Source organism: Protomyctophum parallelum, assembly GCF_964188405.1.
Source record: "Protomyctophum parallelum genome assembly, chromosome: 23".
NCBI lineage: Eukaryota > Metazoa > Chordata > Actinopteri > Myctophiformes > Myctophidae > Protomyctophum > Protomyctophum parallelum.
The window spans coordinates 22,795,581-22,808,303 of NC_139715.1; the positions used below are offsets into that span (position 1 = coordinate 22,795,581).

Genomic DNA, 12,723 nt, shown 5'->3' on the forward strand with positions numbered 1-12,723 from the left:
AAACTTGTTGGAATTTCTCTCGCACTCTTCTTTGCCAGGCTAGTGTGTTAGTTGACCAGCCACAGTCCATCTTGTTGTTATTAATGTCAGCTAGTTATGGTAGAAATACTGAGTGAAATCCTGCTCCAAATACACAAACATGCTGATATATACACACTGATATGAATCCCTGGCTCTTCATTTGGTGACATCAGATTCATTTATAAACATCTGTTTCCACAGATCTCTCACTCTCAGACTGTTTACCTTCCTGCTATTTTGGTTTTTTTAGTCCCACCCCCTGTCAAACCTGCAATATGTTGACTAGAGTTGATTGACAGCTGTCCCGTGTATGCTCATTGCCCATAGCCTGGCTAATAACCCAGACTCAAATCACACTGTCGCAGGCAATTTTTTTTGCCAACGGCTGATTTGGTCTGGCTTATTAGCCAGGCTACATTGCCCAATGACATTGCTTTGTTTGGAAGCCATCTGCACCAGGCGTAATACATGTTGTGTCCAGCAGGTGTCAGTGTTGCGTCAGCACCTCGCCACTACTGGTGTGCGCTCCGTTTGTTTCAGTAGGCTACCCGTTTGTAAACTTGGGTCAGCTCTGCTCAAGGTTGTTTTCCATTCTTTTTAATATTACAAACAAAAGCAGAGGTTGTAATTTACAAGTTGTAAACACAACAATGTATCTGTGTGTCTACAATGAAGGGCTGTCACAATTACACATTTAAGTTGACGATTTCATTGTCACACAATACAAATAATGGTGATTAACAATTTAATAGTTTTTTTGCATTGAACAATGGGCTGTTAAAATGTGTAATTGTATTGTTCCCTTTAAATTGCACAGGGCAGATAATGACAAATAACTTAATTTAAACATACAAATAAATCACCAACACTTGAAAATAAAAATAAAGAAATACAATCAGGTGCTGATGAAGGCTTATTGTGTAGTGGTCTTGGGGACCACCAGTGGTCCTCGAGGGGGTTCCATCCAGGTGGTCCCCAGCTATACATTTATGGAAAGTTAAGTTGGTAACCAAATGGACCCCTTTTGAGTGTAACATGATTTGGTTTTATTGAACACTTAATTAGGTTAATTATTATTAATTAATTAGTGCAAGTGATTTTCTTTGTTTAAATTAAGTGTTAAAAACCTCTATATTGTGATATATGATAGAGTTAAGTAACAGGAGTCTCCATGTCTCTCCAGCTTTTTATTTAACAGAATATATACATTTTAAGAACCTGAAACTGGGATACCAATTGCATCCAATCAGGACAGAGAACGCAGTCAGGATACACATTAAACTAGTGGAACTGTAATAAGTGATGACACAAAGAAATGAGCAGACAGAATTGGAACTGGAACACTAGAAAAAAATTAAAGCTCATAAATAGAGCTCTCTCGTCTCTCCTGATTGTCAGAAATGTCACCTACGTGAAATAAATATTTTCTTTGTATTAAAGAGCTGGAGAGACAGAGAGACCCCCCTTACTGAACAAACACTCTATAGCAATGATTACCAGAACATAGGGATTTAACCTTTTAACCAAAAACAGTTTTAACCAAAAATATCACTTACACTACCTTTAATTTACAAGAAATCATACACAAAAAAAATAGAGAATGTAAAATAATTGTTCTTTTATTGGTACCACATCAATACAGCATGGAATTGCGGACACAATCTTATCCAACAGTAACAGAATATCGGGGATAATGTTGGGAGAGACAACCAGAGAAGTCAATAAAGTTAAAAACAGTAAAAGGGGCCCAGGCCGTAGCGTAACGGTCTGGGCACCGGACTGGTAATCCAGTCGCAGTGTGCCGCGGGTTCGACTCCCGGACCCGACACGGCCTTTACTGCATGTCATCCCCCCCATCTCTCTCCCGTTTCCTGTCAGCCTACTGTCTGTCCCTTCAAAAATCAATAAAAGGCGTAAGCCGCAAAAAAAATATATCTTAAAAACAGTAAAAGGTGCTTCTGTATATATCAAACAGGATAAAACTTCAGATAAAAAAAAAAGCAGAGGAGATCAAGCACCCCGGTGTCATTTTACATTTTAGTGCTGGCTATTAAAAAAAAAAAGCTTGCAGTGAACTTGTACAGTATATATAGTATATATCAGGTCAGGAAACTCTGCAGTTGCTGGCTGTTCATTGGACCGCCTCAGCATCACATTCTCTGCTGCTGTCTGCTTATACTTCTGCTGCTCACCCTCCTCCACCCCAGCTACCACCTGTCGGTTGGATCTGCTGTTTAGGTACGGGGGAGTCCCTAAGGTTGGGACTGACGCACTTGATCAGAGCAGATCCAATTCATCGCCAAACCACGATAGATATATTGCTCATTTTATATTCAATAAATACATATATATTTCGTCCATTCATGAGTTATGAACTGCTATTTCTTTTGAAAGAATGTTGAACAAACGTAACACTTTTAAGAATAGTTTTGTGACCTTTTTCTGTAATTAGTGAGCATAACCTGACGGCTGTAACAACTGAGGGAAAGTAAGTGCAAAGTAATGTCATCTATTGTCATTGAATCTAACCAACTAAAACTAATCTGAATCAGAGTAAGAATAAAAAGATTCTGCTATTTGTGTGTGTGTGTGTGTGTGTGTGTGTGTGTGTGTTTGCATGTGTGTGTGTGTGTGTGCGCGCATCTTTAAACATCAGAATACCCTATAGAAAAGAACCTGAGTGCACAAGGTGTGTGTGTGTGTGTGTGTGTGTGTGTGTGTGTGTGTGCACAAGGTGTGTGTGTGTGCGCGCATCTTTAAACATCAGAATACCCTATAGAAAAAAACCCGAGTGCACAAGGTATGTGTGTGTGTGTGTGTGTGTGTGTGTGTTCACAAGGTGTGTGCGTGTGTCTGCAAGTAAAAAAAGATGTTCATCATGTGCCTTCTATGTGCGCGCACATCTGTATTAGTGCATATCTGTGTGCATTACTGTACGTGCGCGTGCATATGCATAGTTGCATGAGTGTGTATGTGTGTGTGCGTGAGTATGTCGTACGGTAGATGCATATGCATGTGTGTGTGTGTGACTGTGTGTGTGTGTGTGTGTGTGTGTGTGTGTTTGTATCACTACACTTATCAGAACTTATTAGAACAGTGACCACTGTATTAGAATATGAGTGTGTTCATGTGCGTGTGTGTGTTCATGCGTGTTCATGTGTGTGTGTGTGTGTGTTAATGCGTGTTCACGTGCGTGTGCGTGCACGGCGCCGTGTGTGCGCTCAGTCGTACGAGACGAAGTTGGCGGGGAAGATCCCGACGCGGCCGTCCTGGCTCCGCCCCTCCCACCAGTCGTACTGCGACGGCGTCTTGGTGAGCACCGTGATGAGGTCGCCCGCCGCCAAGCTCAGGTCGCCGGGCTGCTGACCCTGGAAGGGGTGGGCCGGACCACCAGCCCGCCGCCGCCGGCTCCGCCCACTGCCGCCGTGGCCGCCGCTGATGACACCATACCGCCACCTGGGGGGGGGGGGGGGAAAGAAACAACAAATGGAATACAGTTGATTGATTGAAGTATTTATTAAAGGACCACTTCATCACTTTTCAACTCTTGTCTGTGTCTCATAGGAGGGCTGTGGGCAGTTCAGAAACCGTCTTCCAGTGACATCATCGATGGGGAATACAAGCTAATAGAAACTGCAGGCTTTCTAGTCCTGAAAAGTCGCAATGCGAAAATGGAAGCCATCGTTCTCACGATAAAGAAAATCTAAACCATTTTTTTTTAAAGAATCGTGTTTCAAAAAGAATCTGCCTAATGATGATGTCACTGGAAGACGGTTTCTAAACTGCCCACAGCCCTCCTATGAGACACAGACTGAGTAGAAATAAATCGTGCCATTTTTTTCATGATTATTAGTGAGGACCTATTATATGAAGATAGGTTGAAAAGTGGTGAAGTGGTCCTTTAACCGTATGCAGAATGGGTACATTTCAAAAGAAAGTAGTTGTTCTTCCGATACCATCTTTTTCAGACAGAGTACGAATACAAGTACAGAGTACCGATAAGAGTACTTTTTTTTTTTTTTTTTTGAGTAACCACTTATTTTACCCCCTTTTCCCCCCAATTAAATTTCACTGTCATGCCTCGTACTTGTAATGATACTGTAATGTTCAATTACCACAATAATAATAATAATAATAATAGCCTGAAAGAATTTTGAAAAAAATATCAAATTCCAAAATGTTCTTTATTTTGCTTATTAGCAATAAAACATTTTGTCAATTGAATGTTTTGGTACTCGGGTCGGAGTATCAGGGGCCGGTTCCGAGTACCGAGTACCGAGTACCGAGTACAGAGTAAGAGTACTTGAGGGTGGCATCGGCCCGAGTAACCGAGGCACCATGATAAAGCATTACACTGGTTTACAACAGGGTCCACCTTCTTCAATTCATCAGAACATTTAGAGACGTACAAATATACACTTCTATATAAAAAACTAAACAAAACAGGAAATCATCATTAAAAAAAAGAAAAACACATACAGTAGGGGGAAAAGGGGGTGCAGGGGGGACTCAGACTTCACGGGGGCCAGTTTCGAAATGCAGCCGTCCGTAGGTGCCCTTTGAGAGCGGTTTTGAAGGAGTCAAGGGATTCACATGTCTTAATGGCTGTTGGTATAGGTCTTTCCACATTTTGGTGGCATAGGAGTAAAATTAATTTAGTCCCTTGTTTGTGCCGAATCTGGGTTGCACATGGTTTGTTGCACTCCCTCTGGTGTTGTGGGTGTGGACTTCGTTGACATTAAGGAAGTATTTTAGACAGGTACATGGGTATCTTGGTGGTGTAGAATCTTGTTGACCAGAGCCATTGCAAGATGCTGAACTCTGTCGTCAACTCTAAGCCTGTCAAAATGGGCAGGGGTGAGGTGGGTTCGGGCAGTGATGCCAAGTAGTAGCCTGACCAGTTTGTTTTGGGAAGTCTGGAGCCTTGTTTTAAAGGGCCATAAAAGGTTCGTTAAACTTGTTGTTAATAACAGATAGTACAGACGTATAAACTAACAGATAGTACAGATGTATAAACTGTGTTGTGTGGAGATGACTTACCGTAACCTTGAACTGCTCTGGAATTACATGCAGCTGAAATGGCCCCAGAATTGTATGCAGCTGAAACGGCTCCAGAATCATATGCAGCTGAAAACAAGATAACAAGATATTTTAGTATATAATATAAAACTGAATTTCAGGTGTTAAGAAGTGTGTGATATTAATTTTTGTACACACAAATGTGTACAAGAAGGCCTTGTGCAAGGCAGCACACAAACACTGCCAGTGCAGTCAGACAATAGGTCAACGCCCTCTTCATTGGGATTCCTGGCAAACATGTACAGAAGCTGCAACAGTACATCCAGTACAGCGCTGCCAGGGTCCTAATGAGAGTCTTCAGAAGCTGCAGTACATTCAGAACAGCGCTGCCAGGGTCCTAATGAGAGTCTGCAAACATGACCACATCACACCCATCCTCTTCACACTGCACTGGCTCCCCGTTACAGCCAGGATCGATTACAAGGTTCTGCTGATAACATTCAACTGCATAAACGGACACGCCCCTCCTTACCTAAAGGGACTAATCACCCCTCCAAAAACAACCTCCACCCACACCCTCAGATCTGCAAACTAACTCCTACTCCATGTTCCTGACACCAAACTATACTGCGCACCATGGGGGACCGGGCCTTTTGCTGGGCAGCACCACGCCTATGGAACAGCCTCCCCATGTAATGGACCTGAGAGTGGACCTATGGAACAGCCTCCCCATGTAATGGACCTGAGAGTGGACCTATGGAACAGCCTCCCCATGGACCTGAGAGTGGACCTATGGAACAGCCTCCCCATGTAATGGACCTGAGAGTGGACCTATGGAACAGCCTCCCCATGTAATGGACCTGAGAGTGGACCTATGGAACAGCCTCCCCATGGACCTGAGAGTGCCGCAGACTGTGGAATGCTTTAAAACAGGCCTGAAAACCTTCCTGTTTCGGAAGGCCTTTTTGTGTTGAACTGTCACTTTGCACTGTTTTTAACCTTCTATGATAGATTATATGTTTTTAACCATGTAGCACTCTGGTTAAAAAGCGCCTAGACGACAGAACATTGTCACAGTGCTGCACAATTCAATGAAAAAAGATTGAGATTGAGATCTAGATTCAGACCCCTATGATGAGATGAGATGTACTTTATTATCCCCGCGGGGAAATTGATACGTTACAGCAGCATAATGTAAAAATAAACAAACAGGTGTGATTTGAACAAGAATCGTGTAGCACTAGTTGGCTGTCCAATTCATTTGGACATTTTTCGTGTTTTTGATACAAGAGACAGACTTTAAGAGAGTTTTAAGTGGAGCACTTTGATGTTTTCCGTTTAAAGCCACAGTAGTTGCTGGTGCTACATTTTTAATGTAGTTAATGTTCAGCAACTACGGAAAGAAAATAGAATTGTGTGAGAATCGTGATGTCAAATTCTTGTGGAGGAAAATCGAGATTCACATTTGAGCAAGAATGGTGCAGCACTGTATATACAGTAGTTGACATGCTTGTCAGACACATCAGACATAAATCATGGATAAAGGAAACAACGTTTGAGTGGGCAAAACCTTACATACTGTATACTAAATTACTCTAAATTGTTTATAGGGTCAATATAAGTAAAATAATATAGCTTTTCCATGAGTCAGGACTCTGATGAAGACCGCAAGGTCAAAACGTTAGTCGTTTTGTATACTTAGCACATAATAAAAGGCTCTAAATGTCCGTGCTGCTCCAATCGTAAAGGTCGTTTGCTGTAGTAAATAAGGCAGTGTGTTTGAATCTGCATACAGCTCCCCCCCCCCCCCCCCCCCCCCCCCCCCACTGGGGAGAACTCTGTTAGGAAAAACGGGGATGACCAGAAATCATGATTGATTGATTGATTGAAATCTTTATTAACAGTTTGTAGAATTTACAGTACATTTTAAGCACAAACTCAATACAAAGACTGTCAACTGTGAGTGGACGACCCAATTAAGCATTACACTTGTTTACAACAGGGTCCACATTGTTCAATTCATCATAAATGATCATAACATTTTCCAGCTGGTTGCAGATGCTTCACTTCAACACTAGAGGGAACACAATCTCAACTCTCACTTGTTCTTACTCAGTCACCACCACACTGTGTGTGTGTGTGTGTGTGTGTGTGTGTGTGTGTGTGTGTGTGTGTGCGTGTGTGGAGATTTTGAAAACATGACCAATGACAAAAAACTCCCATATCTGCTGGGCGAAGTACAACAATGTGCAAACACAGCAGCAAGATTTGTGAGTTGCTGTGATAGGAGAAGGATATCAAATGGAACACAACCACCCTCAAGACTAATCATTGTGTAGGCCTATATTCCTGCACTATACCTGCATCGAGGGATCTTGGTACATAGAAGTTGATCTATTGAAGAATCTGACAAAGTACATCATTTTTGTTTTGATTGTATTGCTGTATTGTTGTACTGTTCTTTCTGCTTTGCCAATGTAAACGTATGTTTGCTCATGCCAATAAAGCCTTTTGAATTGAATTGAATTGAATTGTGTGTGTGTGTGTGTGTGTGTGTGTGTGTGTGTGTGTGTGTGTGTGTGTGTGTGTGTGTGTGTGTGTGTGTGTGTGTGTGTGTGTGTGTGTGTGTGCGTGCGTGCGTGCGCATGGATTAGTTGAGTGTGTTCTGTCTGGAAGGTAAGTTTGCAGATGAAACGATGTGGGCGAGCGAGGAGGAGCAGGGATGTGTCTCTGTGTGTGTAGGAGGAGGAGCAGGGATGTGTCTCTGTGTGTGTAGGAGCCTAGGAGGAGGAGCAGGGATGTGTCTCTGTGTGTGTAGGAGGAGGAGCAGGGATGTGTCTCTGTGTGTGTAGGAGGAGGAGCAGGGATGTGTCTCTGTGTGTGTAGGAGGAGGAGCAGGGATGCAGAGAGAAGACTCACCTTGACCGACTGTCTTAACGGTGGAGAGACTGGGATACGCAGCCTGTTTACCTGAGAGAGAGAGAGAGAGAGAGAGAGAGAGAGAGAGAGAGAGAGAGAGAGAGAGAGAGAGAGAGAGAGAGAGAGAGAGAGAGAGAGAGAGAGAGAGATGAGAGAGAGAGAGAGAGAGAGAGAGAGAGAGGAGAGAGAGAGAGAGAGAGAGAGTGAGAGAGGAGAGAGAGAGAGAGAGAGAGAGAGAGAGAGAGAGAGAGAGAGAGATGCAAGAGTGTCTGGCTCCTACTTCGTTACGGGTGGTTCCGCAGAGATGCATTTGTTCCCACCCGGACTACATATGGAGGCGGACTCACATCCTTTACCCACAATGCAACGTCCGTTGCCATTCCTTTCGAACTTCCGCCTCTGCTCTGAGTCGCGGTGAGTAGAATTACAGCGATGTTTGTTTGATTCAATCTAATGTCATCCTGTCACCTTTAGAGCATAAAACAACTCTTAAATGATCTAGTATCATTCAACAGGGTTTAGTTTACGTCCCCGTGCGGGTTTGGACCTCAAGATGGATGTTTTTAATACTGAGATTGGACGATTAATCCTCCTCGGTGTTTGTCATGCTTAAACAGTAGAACACAGACCCACAAGCCCGGCTAACCAAATCAAAGTAGCGTTCAATCCAAAACAATGTATTAACGTATTCATGTAGAAAACGTGATACTATTTCGTTTCTTTAGTACATGTCAAGTACTCTTGTTGTTTTGACAGTTCGTAGCAAAGCTTGCCGAGTTGTCAACACTATTCGCTAGCTTGTTTGTTAGCATCATCTACCCGAATGCAAAGTGATAATTCGAGACCAGAGAAAGATGTACTGTACTCTGGTGTTCTATGTGACATTTAATGCAGAAATGCATGCAGAATACAAGTAAGCAGAGCTGTGAAATAATTGTAGCTTCTGAGACGTATTAAAAGCATTAGAATCAGTCTAGTTCTAAAGATGGACGTTTTAATGTTAATGTAGCGCAGTGCATCTCAAAGTTTTTAGTTTAAAGGACCTGAAATTTGGCCAGACTCCTTTAAGAGGTTTTAATCTCCCCCCTTTTTTCTCCAATCTAAGTACATGAATTGATCCAGACTTCCTTCACTGTATGCACTGTGAAACTGATCAAAACAGTCTTTTTGTACGTTCTCTACTAGTTGTTTACACCATTGATTTGTTGATTGATTGAAATATTTATTAACAGTTTGCAGAATTACAGTACATTTCAACCACAAACTCAATACAAAGACTGGGATTCAGATTTTACCAAATATCTGAGCTGGTAACGACCGGTCTAAAAGCTCATCGCTTGACGCTATGAGCTTGTAAATGTTCACTAATGCTAGTTAGGGTTCATGTGGTGTCCCTGACCATTGTTGACTGTGCTCATGTTCAGTTTGTTTCCAGACTGTGTAGGCTCATGTTCAGTTTGTGTGTTTCCAGATGGCCCCAACTAAGAAAGGAGAGAAGAAGAAGGGTCGCTCCGCCATCAATGAGGTGGTGACCAGGGAATACACCATCAATGTTCACAAGCGCATCCATGGAGTGTGAGTACTTCACACACACACACACACACACACACACACACACACACACACACACGAGTAGGATGCACAATTGGACATCCATGGAGTGTTTGTACTTTCCACACTAGAGTAGGACGGCTAGTGATCGATCATGCCTTCTGCTAGCTTGAAAATACATGTTTTTTCATGAATTATAGTGGCTGCATTTTAGGACACATTGTTGGTCATGATTTAACCCATTAAGACCTGTGGGGTCTATCTTCCACATTGATACTGATAGAAATGTCTTGCTGAATCTCTAGTATAGTTGTTGAAAACGAATATTTGCCATCAGTTGTGAGGGACATTTGTATAATTTGTGTGATTCACATAATTAGAGTTCAAATAAGGGTATCTTGATCACATTGAGCCAGACTAACATCCATTTCTGACTATTTGACTGATCTCATGTCTTTCCCCACCGTCCTGTGTCTCCATACAGGAGCTTCAAGAGGCGAGCCCCCCGCGCCATCAAAGAGATCCGCAACTTCGCCGTGAAGGAGATGGGAACCCCCGATGTCCGCATCGACACTCGTCTCAACAAGGCGGTGTGGAGCAAAGGCGTCAGGTGAGGAGACGGGGCAACACGTTGTCTATTGCAAACTTTTTTGGCTTGGGTCACCCCTGTAAATAACGTAATCATCCACGGGCACCCCTGAATTACACAAACGTATGTCATATTACGCTACATAAATATGTGAAAAGTTCCCTCTAAGATCCAGTACGTCACAAAGAAAACTTGAGAGAATATCTGTTTTCCATTGGGACAGAACTTTTTTTTATTTTGCCTTTTACCACTTGAACCAAACGCCAGCATCCCTATTCTGGGGGAATATTCACCAAAAATAAACTACAAGCTCAAAACATGTCACACGTGAGGTTGAAACCTAATTCTTTGAAAATTCTTCATGAAGTCTTGGCATTTATTCTGTGACGTTGTGAGCTTTTTTTACATTTCCAGTTCATTCCTGCCCAGTTATAACCCATGCATTGAATGTAGATCAGATCAAACTTTATTTCTATAGACTTCACCAGACTTCTCAGTAGGTGGATATCTTTGATTGTATGGCTGGCTCCACCAGGCTGCTCAGCTTCAAGCCGCTAACGTTCAACGTTGTCTTTGTACAGGAACGTGCCGTACAGGATCCGCGTGCGTCTCTCCAGGAAGCGCAATGAGGATGAGGATTCCCCCAACAAACTGTACACCCTGGTCACATACGTTCCTGTCACAACATGCAAAGGTCAGCACATTTTAAACCTCTTTACAACTGGACACACACAGCATCTTAACACATTAAAAGAGTCTGTCAACGATTTTGGCATGCTGGTTGTTCAAAAATAGCAGATATACAAGCTCACAGCGTTCCACGAGCTTGTACATCTGCTATTTTTTACAAAATATTTTGAAAAGTCTAAAGTTTGAGAACTACTGATTTAGCAGGCATTTATATAATTGGATGGATGGGTCTCCTTGGGCACTGTATGTATTGTGCCGCTGCTGCAAACGGTGAGGCTGGTTGAATGCAGAGACGTTCACGTCTGTACAAATGCACTGTATCAAAATATTCCAGCAGTGATTAATTATACAAGGACACCATGTATAATACCTTGTGTACGGTCTACAGACATTTGCCTTTTCATAGTCCCTTTGGGTTATGGCTGATCAGTTTCAGTGGCTACATACTAATTCCTACACGGGTTGTGCTTATAACCATGCCCCCGGGCAAGTTACGTTTACTGAGGTTGAGGTTAGGGTTAGGTATACTGGGTTTAGGTATAGTTTTACTGAGGTTAGGTTTAGGCAATCACAGCGACTGGTCAATCACAGTGCGTCGACTGCACAACCCTGTGTAATCTTTGGTATGTTGCGTTTCAGTGCAGTCTTGATTAATTTCTTAACTTTGGTCATTTGTAAAAGCACTTTTTCCATAAGTTGACAAATGCAAGGAATTCATTGTCAGGACACCCAATTGTGCACATTACTAGCAATACTTTTTACTGTCCTATTTTGTGAGAAATTGCAAGTTACAATCACCCAAAGTTGGCTGTATTTTGCCCAAATCTAGTGCAGTAGTGCCTGTCGACTTGAAACTGTTTTCCTACTGGGGTCGTGCTTTGAGTGACACCTGGTACATAAACGCTGAGGGTCCTCTGTAGCATTTTCACCTGCCTGGACGCGTTGGGTACCCTTTGTGTAGGGATGGATGAAAGTCCTCAGTCAAATGACTGATTTCAGCCATTTGGTTTCCATAGATTTCGGCATGTCTTCCGTCATCGAAAATAAACACACGTTGTAAGCTTCTAGATTGTATAGATCAATCTCCCAGAAAACTCAAATGATCTCTGATGTCTCATGAAAGCAAAAATGTAAGCGCCTCAATCTGTAATGTTTTCATCTGGTTACCATGGTATGGCTACCAGAACATCCACATCTGACGTTGTTGATGAAACAACAGTGCTAGTCTGAGGCTTCTTTCAGTAGTATGTTTTTAATCTTTATTGTCGTGCTACGTCTGGAATTTACCCCTGTATACTTTGTCTGTCAAATAGCTAACATACATACAAGCTCTCAACATGACGTGTTGCAACACATTGTGAGCATTTAGATCAGCTATTTTCACCTGCTATGCAATAATGACATGCATATAGGGATCCTAGGGTTCATGTGGTTAGGACTTTGATTTAATGATTCTTCTCCTTTACCTCAACAGGTCTCCAGACAGTCAACGTCGATGAGAACTAGAAGTCTCCACCCTGCAGAAAAAGAAAAGTTTCAAAAGGAGCAGTTAAATGTTAATTATCCACTCTGCATGTTTCATTTAAACCTTCGATGGGATCTTTGTGTTCTGTAAGTTCTCGGCAAGTGGAATAAAACTTTTGAAAGGATCCGTTATGTCATTGTTTCAGTGTTGCAATTTGATCCAAAGGTGATATTTCTTTCCACTCATTAATTAAGTTGATATTTCATTATGTATACTTTGGTGTGTGCCAGATGTATACTTTGGTGCATGCTATTATTACATAACTGTTTTGTGAAAAAGGGGAGAATCAGATCTCGCACCTAAGAGAATCTGGGCATTAGAAAAAAGGTAGTTCACGAAAAACGATCTTGTCTTGATTTCTTTTGACAGGTGGAAACCTCATGTTCAAAACTGTTCCCTTTTGGGATTT

At 42.3% G+C, this 12,723-nt stretch overlaps 1 protein-coding gene and 1 long non-coding RNA gene across 2 annotated transcripts; one reads left to right on the plus strand and one right to left on the minus strand.

The window, feature by feature from the left end:
• Positions 1-3,200: 3,200 nt before the first annotated feature.
• Positions 3,201-8,011, minus strand: LOC310854441. Its single transcript, XR_014568913.1, has 3 exons — positions 7,960-8,011; positions 5,062-5,148; positions 3,201-3,477 (listed from the first exon to the last, which is right to left on the minus strand). It is a non-coding gene; the product is annotated as an uncharacterized lncRNA (long non-coding RNA).
• Positions 8,012-8,316: 305 nt separating this feature from the next.
• On the plus strand, positions 8,317-12,438 carry rpl31 (ribosomal protein L31). The gene is made up of 5 exons (XM_083758713.1): positions 8,317-8,373; positions 9,431-9,534; positions 9,995-10,120; positions 10,681-10,793; positions 12,264-12,438. Exons 2-5 carry the CDS (start codon positions 9,431-9,433, stop codon positions 12,293-12,295), a joined length of 375 nt encoding a protein of 124 aa, XP_083614839.1. The 5' UTR covers positions 8,317-8,373; the 3' UTR covers positions 12,296-12,438.
• The last annotated feature ends 285 nt before the right edge of the window (positions 12,439-12,723 follow it).